Raw genomic sequence first — 12031 nt, forward strand, 5'->3', positions numbered from 1 at the left:
CGTTCTAGTATCTTTGCCAAAAAAAAAAAAAAAGACCAAAACCCCAAATCGGGTAATTAAAAGGGTTCTTCTTATAAAGAAAGGATGTGTCTTGCCCAAAGTTAAGGAAGTAGTAAATAGCAGAGCCAGGATTATCACTGGAACCTTAGGACCTAGAACGGTACTTTGCACTCAGGCCCTTAATATTTTTTATTCCTTTTGTATTTGAGTAGGGTTGAAGTTTAGTTCTCCAACTCCAAACTCTCCCTGTGAGTAGCTACTGACCAAGAATCATAGGAGCACCTTTGTGATCCTAGAATTGTGTATTCCACCTCCCACAACTCCCAGGTAACTGACCAGGATTCAGCAAGAACTTTCTTTTCAGAAAACATGATGGTAACAGACCCAATTCTGGTGGAAGCCAAAGCTTGTTTTATCTTTCTTTACCACTAGATGGCAGGCGCTATCTTTTTTAACTGGCAAAATAAAGTTAAATTAAAAGGGTGGAGGGAGAAAGAAGGGGAAATAAAGAAAGAATTCTCCTTTCCAAGAAAAAATTTTAAAAACCCACCCCATTTATTTTCAATCTGAGACAAAGAATTGTCAGGAGTTAGAGTCTCCAATAACAAAACTCAGAGACCTTTTTGCTTTCTGAACTCTTAACCATCCAAAGTCATGAGAAGTCCCTTTAAAAAAAAAAAGTGAAATACAGTATTGTGAATCTTGAAATCTGAAACCGAGAAACAGAATTGCAGGGGAAAGAAGGAGGAAAACCTTGAACTCTTCCAGACAATTGCTTCCAGGGGAGTTTCAGAAAGAAAAAAGAAGAAGCAAAAAGCAGAGGGGAACTTTGAATGGCTTATTTGTGAGGAGATTCCAGGAACTTTCTGAAGACAATTCTTTCCCCTTTTCTGGATATAATGGCTATTGTGGAGCAAAGAGCCCTTAGGATTGGCTTCAAGTGTCTCTCTTTAGCTACTTTTGTGCTTGCCTGTGCTGGACAAGGTGGAAATAGGGAGAATGGGGGTCCTGCCTGCTATGGAGGATTTGACCTATACTTCATTTTAGACAAGTAAGTGGCTTTGGTTGTTTTGCTTGCAGAAGACTTGTTATGTGACCCATTTTCAGGGTACAGGCTAAGAGCACCCTGCACTCTGGAAAACACTCCTACTTTTGGTTTATTTTTCGGACAGTTGGTAACGAGTCCAAAAGTTTGGGACCTGAGTCTCAAACATGGGCTGAATCCTGATGGGTACCTTAGCATCCTTTGCAAAGGCAGGCTAAAGAGGCTGCTGCTGGCTCCGGGGGAATTGCCTGGACCTTCTGTTGTAAGCCTTTGTTAGGACTTGTCCAGTTCTGGGTCTGCTGTTCAGCTTCCAACCTTGCATTAAAGTCTGCAAAGGGGAAAACTCTCTGATTTCTAAGCATCCTTCTCTCCCAATTGCTAATCCTCATTCCCTCAGAAAGGATGACTCTCTCCAGTAACTGAGGGGTTTTCAAGGGCCACCTTTAAACACTGCTCCGCCAGAAGGATTTGTTGTACTCTGTCCCTGTTCCATTCACATGCTCAGGGTGAGACGCTTGTTGATAATGACAGCTCTGCTATTTCAAGAAGTGTAGATATTGTTAATAAATATCTCCACTCTACTGTTCACTACCTGGGCAATCTTGGAAAAATCACTTCCTCTCCTTCCGCCTCAGTTTCCTCGGCTATAAAATGAACAAATTGTACTAGATGAGCTTTAAATTCCCCTTCAGGTCTACATTTTGTAAAATAAAGATATCCTAAAGGGCTGAATTGATTTTTCCTATCAGTTATGATTTATTTCTTTTAGAGATGAAAAAGAATTTTAGAAATCTTTTAATCCAACCCACCTTATTCTCCTAGGAGATAGTGAAACATAGAGAATTTTGAAAGGGAAGAGGCAAGAAGGAATTATGGAAACAAGCATTTATTAAGATCCTACTATGTGCCATGTACTTTATAAATATGTCATTTATTGAAAATGGGGGAGGGAATAAGCATTCATTAAGTGCCTACTATATGCCAAGCACTGTACTAAATGCTTTACAAATATTATCTTATTTGATCTTCACAACAAGTCCTGGGAGATAGGTGCTATAATTATCATCCCCATTTTACAGTTGAGAAAACTGAGGCAGATATTTAAATGACAGTTAATGAGTACTGGAGGTTCTATTTGAACTCAGGTCTTCTTGATTCCAGGCCGAGTGCTTTATTCACTACAACACCTAGCTGCTACCTAAGTCAGATGCTCTAGGATCTGAGGTGGTTAGAAGCAGAAGGAGAATCATCAGATAAAAGATTTAGAGGAGAGACTATACCTCAGAGACTATCTAACTCAACCTCCTCATCTTAAAAATGAGGAAACTGAAATAGAGTGAGGGAAAGTTACTTGCTCAAACTGGCACTCTACTGCTAGTCAGTAACAGAGCTAAGCTTCAAATCTAGCCTCTGGCTTCCCATCCAGAGCTCCTCCCATAATATGCTACCTTCGTCTCCGGTAATATAATGCACATTTAATAGAGAGAAGGTAGTGAAGATAAAGGAGCTGTGCATATGTTTGCTTTTTAACTAACATGAAGCCATAGTTGGGGCAGAGGGTCCCACGAGGAAGTCTTGATTTCATGGCTAATATGAACATCGTGGGATTTAACGCCAACAAAGTAGAAAGTCCAAACAATTAAACATTTCCCTAACTTTAACCCATGGCAAAGCCTCAGTCATTCCAAGAAAGTGTTGGAACATCTACTAACAACAGTGAAGAAAAAAGGAGCCCTCATAAGGAAGCCTAAACTCATTGGAAGATCTGTCCATTTGCTAATATCAGGCAAGCCACTTACCGTTGCTATGGCAATGAAATGAATTTTACAGGCTGGAAAGTATTTGGAAGCTTGGAAATATTTTTTAAAGAGCCCTGAAAATATAAGCTGGCCAACTATACCCCAAATGGGCTTTTCAACAGCCCTGGATATATATAGATATACTAATATATATATGTATGTGTGTATACATCCTTGTATCCATACATACATGTGTGTTTGAGGTTAGGGTGTGTGGTTTTTTCCTTCTTCCATAAAAACTGTTTTGAACTTTGGATAGTCCGACTGAAAAGTGAGAGCTCTCTCTGGAAGATTTATGAGAGGCTAAATCCTGAAAACATGCTCTTCTACTGAGAAATGGAATTTCTTTTGTTCCTTCCAGCCACAGAGAGCACCAGCTTGCAAATTCCATTGGCTATACCTCAAAGCCCTTCCCTGGGTTCTTGTCCTTCACAAAAACTAGCTGGAGCTCAGGGCTGCTTCTTTCTTTGTGTCCTAAATTCTGAAATTTCCATTCCAGAGGGAGATGTCCCATTCACATTTGACTCACATTGACATTTGAACAGGATAAGTGATCCTGGGAGATGCATTAGGTCCTAAACTCAGCAAGCAAGAGTAACAGAGACATGGTACGGAAAAAAAGAATGCTGGATTTGGAATCAGAAAGACCCAAGTTCAAACCTCAGCTTTGCTTCTCATGACCCGTATGAGTTATCTCTCCCCTGTTTGTCTCAGTTTCTACCACTATAAAATATATTCCAATATATACAAATAATATTAATATTATTAAATATTAATGATAGCTAGCATTTCTATAATACTTTAAAGTTTGCCAAGCACTTCCTATATTATCTTATTTGATCCTCGCAATAACCCCATAAGATAGGTGCTATTATTTTACTAATATTTTATAGTTGAAGAAACTGAGGTTCAAAGAATTGGAAATGACTTGCCCAGGATCACACAATCTGGGGCAGGATTTGAACTCAGGTCTTCCTGTCTCCAAATCTAGTGCTCTATCCAGCAAACAACCTTCTTAAAGATGGTACCTCAAGAAAGAACCCCCAAAGTATGTTATTTCTCTAGTTCTAAGACTAGAGGAGGTAGGAAATTAGATTCTGCACAAATATGTGCCCTTAAAGTCAGCAGAACTTGATTTTTTTCCTCCTGGATAATACATCAAACAAAGAGAGGGCGATTTTGATGGTATATACAACATGCCCAGAACTGAAACTTAGGATTTTAAGATCTAGGTCTGGAAAGGCTCCTGAAAGAATATCTAGTCAAGAGGTGACAAACTTGTACACCCAGAACTCCTGAGGGTGGCCTAATGCAGATTGCAATGGAATTGAGGAATATTTAACAAAGCAAATACAATGACAACATTAATTTATGGTTTCCTAAGTCAGTATGAAGCCTGTAGAGATCTGCTTCTATTTGAGTTCGACACCACTATCTAGTCGAACACCTTCTCCCCATTTTACAGATGACATAGCTGAGGCTGAAAAAGATTAAATTGCTTACTCAAAGTGACTTGAGTAGTAAGGAGGAGAACCAGGCCTTGAATTTGTCCTTCTGGCTCCAAATGAATCTCTCTTCTGACTATGCACATTGTTTCAACTCAACTTGGCTTAGCTCATCCTTTGCGTGTGGCTCCTTCTTGCCCGTCTGGATTGTAACTCTGTTTACAAATTTTATGTGCTTTGGCCAGAGGGTGAGTTGGGTCAAAGAGCCAAGAGATACAGAATGGTGCAGTGGAAAGTTTGCTGAACTTGGAATCAGAGACATGGGTTCAGATCCCAATTGTGATGCTTACTATCCAGGAGACCTTGGGCAAGTCATGGCAAATCTCTCTCAGCCTCAATTTCCTTATCCATAAAATGAAAAGAAGAATACTTTCACCATTTGTATAATGTGAGTTTTTGTTAGGGAAGTGCTCCATAGACCTTAAAGCACTTTTTAAAAAAAATTCCAGACCTATGATTTCATTGTTATGGGAAATTTCCAGTTAGGAAAATCTCTCCATTAGTATAGATAGATAAGCAAATCTCAGAGAGCTGCATGGGCAATGAAGAGTTAAGTGACTTACCCACAGTCACACAGGTAGTATCAGTGACTACTGGAGCCCAGGTCTTTCAAGGTTAACTTTATGTCTCATATTTCTTTAAATATGACTTCTTATTAAGTGGCTGTAAAAAGTCTAGAAATGGGTTCAATGGCCTATCTCTTCTTTCCTGGAATGATTCTTAAGAAATGATTTATTGGTGGGGAGTTGCTGCTGTTCTGTGCCCAACAAGATGGCTATAGGAATCCCTATGATTCATTGCTTTGGGGCTCCCCAAAGCCACCCATTGCTTCTTCTAGCTTGCAAGAACAATATCCCCAAATTGAGACCAATTGATTGCAATTAAATATCCTTTGACCCACCGCTTCTACTACCTTCCTTCCTGGAACTGATTTTCTCATCATTTTGACAAGATGAAAGCTTCAGTTCATTTTTATTCTCAAGAAAGATGCCACTCTGTCTTGGTGGGAACCCTGTATATATGTATTTAGTGGAACATCATGTTTGTTCAACTGGGAGCAAATATTCCTTAATGATAACCTAGAAGACCACAGTAACACAATAGGGCATTATTAGTAGCTCCGAAGACTAGACTGATAGCTTGGCCTGCACAGTGCTTTAGTGATGGAATTTCATGTTCATTTAAACACACTTTTCTGGTTATGGTCAAAAGAAAGCATAGTGCTGGGAATTCAATCAGGCCTTCCCTCCTTCCCCTTATGAAATTTGGAATGCCACTAACCAGAGGAAAAACTTCCTAACACTTAGAGCTGCCCCAAAGAGCAATGGGCTATCCCGGGAGGTAGAGAATCCTTTATTAACGGAGGTCCACAAATGAAGACTGGATGACCTGTTGTAGGGGGTATATTAGAGAGAATCCCTATTCAGATTCAGGTTGGCCTAGATGACCCCCTGAGATCTTTTTGAACTCTAAAAATCAATGATTCTGTGATCCTAAAGACAAATGATACTTATGTATCTAACGTCCTTTCAATCACAGTTGAAAACATCTCCCATGGAAAGCCTACGTGGAGTGGTGTAACCTATTCTCCAGCCTACCAACAAAATCCCTGATCCATCTTTTCTCTTTGGCAGATCTTTATAATTATGTTTCTTCCCATTTCCCATTGGCCCAACTTGTCAAAGATCGCCAATTTCTTTAGAGAATGGAACATGTGTATTGTATTCTAATATTTATCTTTAACTACCTAGTCCCTATCCTTATCCTTATATATTTTAAGCCCTTGATGTACCACCATGTACCTTTTTTTTGGTGAGGCAATTGGGATTAAGTGACTTGCCTAGGGTCCCACAGCTAGTAAATATCATGTATCTGAGGAAAGATTTGAACTCAGGTCCTCCTGACTCCAGGGCCGATGCTCTATCCACTGTGCCACCTAGCTGCCCCCTACCATGTACCTTTATCAGACATACATGCATACACACACACACACACACACACACACACACACACAAAATAATTTTTGATCGATATGACTCATCAGTGGTCACCCAAAGGTTTGTTCAGGAGAGTCAATAACAAGGATTTATTACAAGCTATTACAAAGGCTTTTATTTAACGTATATTTGTGTGACAACTTCTTCCCCTACCCAACAAGAAGGTTGCTCAATACACACACACACAACCTCCAGCCACTCTGTTTTTACTCCCTTCAGCTCAGTTTCTTCCTTCTCTGCTCTGCTGATACCTCCACTTTCATCTACAATAATCTCTTAATTTCCTCTTGAACAATGTCTTTGTCCCCTTTAATCCAGTCAAACAATCCTGCTTTTTGGCTTCATTTGGACTAATGGTATAATGTCAGAGCTGGAAAATCATCTAGTCTAACCCCTTCACTTTACAGATGGGGAAACTGAGGTTCAGACAGGAAAATGACTTGCTTAAGATCACACAGAAAATAGAGGCCAGAACTGGGACTTGAAAAGAAAAGATCTTCTGGCTCCAAATCCAGGTCTCTTTCCTCCTTACCAAAATATCACTTCTAGAACATGAGCAGCCTCCATGATAGTAGTGAACAGCTTAGATGGGCATGTTCTCTTGCTTTTGTAATGCCTGTATTTGCTCAGAATATTGTCTTGTCTGTTGAATTCCTCAATTCAGTAAGCATTTGTTGAGTGCCTGCTGTGCATAGGGCGCTATATTCAGTTTGAGGACGCAAGGACAACAAAGAAAAATAAGGAATCTGAATGGAATCAATGGAATGTCCTTAAGGAGTTTATGATCTAATAGGGGTGGGGTGCAGGGTGCAAACTGATAAACAAATAACCATGAGAAAAGGTTGAATGTGAGAAATGCAAAGGAAGGACCCAGATACAGTGTCATCAGGAATTTGAGAAGAGAGAAATGGCTTTTACTTGGGAGAGATGGAGGAATCACCATAAGGGCTGACATTCTTTTAGTGCTTTAAGATTGAAGACACACCAAGTCTTCAAAGAGAAGGTAGCAGCTGAATTTTGCCTTGGATGAAGGACTCCTGTCACAGCCACCTAATCAATGGTTCCATTTCCAATCTATCTTCCACACTTCAAAATCATGTTCCCTTGTTCAAAATTCTGCAGTGGCTCCCTATCACCTACCAGATAAAATATGGTAGTCAAGGCCCTCCATAATATGGTGCTCACCCATCGTTCCAACCTCATTTTATACTACTCCCTTTCATAGATTCTATGTTCTATTAGGTATTCCCTGAACTGCCATCTCCAACTTCTATTCATTTAAACAGGTCATTCTTCATGCCAGGAATGTGTTCCCTATTCATCTCTGCCTTCTGGGCATCCTGATCTTTCTTCAGAGCTCTATTCCACCTCTTTCATGAAGCCTTCCCTGATCAATAACACTTAGCTGTTAGCGTCCTCTCCCTTTACTATTTTCTTTGTGTTGTACTTATATCTATCTATCTATTTATCTATGTGTATACACATATACATACACAGATACAGTATACATATGTGTATGTATACACACATACATATATATAATATACATATACTATGTCTACATATCTCTATCTATATTGTATCTTTCCATTAGAATATAAGTTCCTCGGGAACAGGAGCTGTTTTGCTTTTGTCTGTGTACCTTCAGCACTTACCACAATGCTTTGCACATGATAAATGTTTGTTGTATTGGATTATTTTTCAGTAGACCATGATGGGTTAAAGTGGAGGGATGGGGCGGAGACCTATTCTAGACAAAGACAAAAAGGACAAAATAAGAAGAGTTGGAATTGTCTAGTTCGTCTAGAACACAGAATAGGTGAATGGTATGGAAAGGCATTTATTAAACGTTATGTGCTAAGACCTTAGCTAAGTGCTGAAATTACAAATAGAAGAGCAAAACAGTCCATGCTCTCAAATTCACATTCTCACTATAATATAGAGAGGAGAGTTCAGCTTCAGGCTAGATAGAAAGGCTTAGTGGTTCTTAGGGTTCAGCCCCAGTGTATCTACATTGGCAATGCCTGGTGGTCTTTATAGCACAGTGGCAGGGCAATGGTAGGGCCTGGTGGTCCTCCATTTTGCTGGAAAGATTGGAGTTGATGATTCCCTTCTTATCTAAGGGATGTGACTTGCCATGTTGGTCCAGCAGCTATGTTCCAGGTCCATGAATGCTGAGAAGATCCTGATGGGCTCCGTGCAAGTGCAGGTTGAGTGAGGGCCAATGGGGTAAGGAATAATGTGATAGAAGGCTTAAGGAGTAAGTCGGAGAAAGATTGTGAAGGGCCTTGAATGAAAGGATATATTCCTATATACTTATTTACCTATTTACCTATTCATCTGTGTCAATTTCTTCTTCGAATAGCAGAAACCCTGGTTCAATACATCTTGACTCAAGGTGACCCTGCTACCATTCTGAAATTGTCATCTTTTATTACTGAAATTACAGATAGAAGAGCAAAACAGTCCATGCTCTCAAATTCACATTTTGTCTTTGTCTAGAATAGGTCTCAGTTTTTTATTAGGTCTTACTTTTATACTTATTCAAATAAGTATAAGGAATATATCCTTTGAGGAGCCACCAGATATTTTTGAGTGACATGTATTATTGAGAATCAATGGACAGTTGCAAACGTGCTAGAGTGAAGAGAGGAGAGACCCCAGGCAGGCAGATCTACTAAGACATAACTTCTAATTAGTTCCTGGTCAGGACTTGTTAGGATGCTATTGTAGACTCTAAGATGAAGGTCCTTAACAATGAGAATTAGGAAAAAAGGGTGCGTGGACTCAGTTAAGAGACATTTTGAGGACAGATTCATGAGGATTTGACAAATGATTTTATGGAGAGAAAAGAGTCAGTAAAAACTCTGAGGTTTTGGACCTGGGTGAAGTGGAAGATAGTGATACCATCAACAGACATAGAGAAGCAGGTATCTGGGGAGAAGCAGAGGTAATTTGTTCAGTTTTGGACACGCGCAGTTTGATGTATTCCTGGGAATAACGGGGGCTCCCAGGACACAAGAAGGAGGCTCAGCAGGAAGTTGAAAATGCAGAGGAGCTCTGGGAGACACTGGGGTTGGGAGTCATCTGCATAGATGACAATATGAATGAGATCACCAAGGGAGACAGTAGAGAGAAAAAGAAATGTAAGTTCAGAGCCTTGGAGGACAACCAGTTGTAGGAGGAAGATAAGGAGCCAAGAAATAGAAAAGAATTTATGAAATAAATAGAAGAGAAACTCATGTCGTGGCACTGAGGCCAAGGAAGGAGAGAAGAGGAGGGATTCTGTGCCATGTGCTGCAGAGGGTCAAAGAGAAGAAGGACTGAAGAAAGGTCATTGGTTTTAAGATAAGGACATAGAGAGGTTACAAAGAGCTGAGAAATGAGCAGATGGTGGCAAGAGTGGAGACAAGGTATATAGATCACTCTAAAAACTTGGCAGTGAAAGCAGTAATAAAAGATGACAATTTCAGAATGGTAGCAGGGTCACCTTGAGTCAAGATGTATTGAACCAGGGTTTCTGCTATTCGAAGAAGAAATTGACACAGATGAATAGGTAAATAGGTAAATAAGTATATATATATATACATCTATATAGATATATATATAGACATATATATAGACATATATATCTATATAGATACATAACTAGATGAAAACAGAATGGATGGTGTTTCAAATTTGAGCTAATTACATGACTCTGGATTTTAACTTTTGGAACCTGTTTCCATTGAAAACTGTTGGTGGCACAGTGGAGAGAGAGCGATGTCATTGGAGTCAGGAGGACCCGAGTTCAAAGCTAGTCTCAGATGCTTACTAGCTGTGTGACCCTGGGTAAGTCATTGAAGCCTGTTTTCCTCAGTTTCTTCATCTGTAAAATGAGCTGGAGAAGGAAATGGCAAACCATTCCAGTATCTTTGCCAAGAAAATACCAAATGGGTTCACAGGAACATGACTGAAATGACTCAACTTAGTCAACTCATTCATTTGTCATTCAGTGCACAATACTGACTCAGGTGTTATGGGCGATGCAGAGACATGGTTTCTCCCTTCCAGGAGCTTATGATCTAGTTAATGGGGGAAAGCAAACATGCAAAAAAAATTGAGAATAAGAGCAAAATAAAAATAATATAGTACTAAATTTATAGAGTAACTAAGGAATACAAAACAAGGGAAATGATTGTCATGACAAGGGTGAGACTAATCAGGAAAGCTTCTTGAGCTAGGTTTTAAAGAAAATCATGTCTAGAGAGTAACAAGGAGACAGGAGGGAATTCAAAGAAGAACACAGAAATGAAAACAAGAGCAAGTGTGACCATGAAAGAAAAACCAAACAAACTTGGTTCGGTTAGGTAAGTAAGGACCAGTCAAGGAACACTATCTTTCTAATTAGAAGACACTACTCCTGGTGAGGATCGATGCTTCTGAAAATGTATGCAACAAAGAAGGCATTTTATCCTTCCCACACATTGTGCACATACCTTGCACATTATGCAGTAGGTGCTTAATAAATGCTTGTTGATTGAGTTGAATTAAAGTTAAGATTATCCTTTGGTTTGGTACTTAGAGATAAATCATGTACAAGTGTCAGGGACTTCAGGCAGATTTATGTCAGCCCAGGTAGGGCTGATGATAAATCCAAGGTCACTGATGGTAGTCTCCTTTTTCACTGGCATACGTTGTCCCACCTGGTCTGTATCATTCCACCTGGTCTGCATTACCCTACCTAGTCTACTGCCTTCTCTTTATTCACTCTCAGCAGCCTTTTCTCAGTTTTTGCATCCTCCTCCCACATCCTCAAATGGGCTGCTCAGCTGGTACTTTCCTGGCCTTCATGCAAGAATTCTAAATATAAAGCTTTCCTAAACCAAGGTCTCACCCAAAAGAAGTTTTTATTGCCTTTCATTTTACGTTCTTTCATAGGATTACAGGATTTTAGATTTGGAAGTAACCTCAGAGGTCATGTAATGTAACTCCTTCACTTTATAGGTGAGGGAACTCAAGCCCAGAGAGTTTAAGTGATTTGCACATAGTCACATTTTAAGGGATAGGGCTGGGACTCAAACCCAAGTTTTCAGATCCAAAATCCAGTAATTCTTTCATTTCCCCATGCTGCCCTCCATAGCCATCTCCTTTCTTTTTTTCCTGGATGTATGTATCGGGAAGTTCTTAAAAAAAAAAAAATCCTGAGGCAGCTAGCTGGCACAGTGGCTAGAGAACTGGCCCCGAAGTGAGGAGGACCTGAGTTCAAATCCAGCCTAAATCCAGACTAAACGCTTGACACATACTAGCTATGTGACCCTGGGCAAGTCACTTAACATCAATTGCCTAAAAAAAAAAAAATCCAACTTTTCCTTTAGTGACGAGTTAAGAGGGAGTGACCGTCTCTGATTCTCCTCTCCCTTAACATGGCAGGCCTCATTCTATGACCGTTGCCCTACTCCTGCTAGGTTGCTCTCCTCTCAAAGGACCAGATACTCTCAGAGGATAATGGGATTATATCTGAGGGATATACCTCAGGAAAATACCTGAGGAATCGTCATTTTTTTTTATAGTTGAGGTAGCAAAGGACCCAAGAAGTGAACAGAACAAAGTGTTATTAAGAGGGACAAGCCAGGATTCAAACCAAATCCAGGCCCCTCAATTGCTACCCAGTGCCCACTCCCCAGTGGCAAATGTTTCTTG

The 12031-nt window shown here is 39.9% G+C and overlaps 1 protein-coding gene across 1 annotated transcript in view; it reads left to right on the forward strand.

Moving 5' to 3' along the window:
- The first annotated feature begins 574 nt into the window (after nt 1–574).
- Nucleotides 575–12031, forward strand: part of ANTXR1 (ANTXR cell adhesion molecule 1) — a 319441-nt gene continuing 307984 nt past the window's right edge. Inside the window, exon 1 of the mRNA XM_027865523.1 lies at nt 575–1051. Within this exon, the coding sequence (XP_027721324.1) occupies nt 900–1051 (152 nt within the window). The 5' untranslated portion in view covers nt 575–899. The remainder of the gene's footprint in view (nt 1052–12031) is intronic.

The sequence above is a fragment of the Vombatus ursinus genome, unplaced genomic scaffold, assembly GCF_900497805.2.
Source record: "Vombatus ursinus unplaced genomic scaffold, bare-nosed wombat genome assembly UNPS02014778.1, whole genome shotgun sequence".
In the NCBI taxonomy this organism is placed as follows: domain Eukaryota; kingdom Metazoa; phylum Chordata; class Mammalia; order Diprotodontia; family Vombatidae; genus Vombatus; species Vombatus ursinus.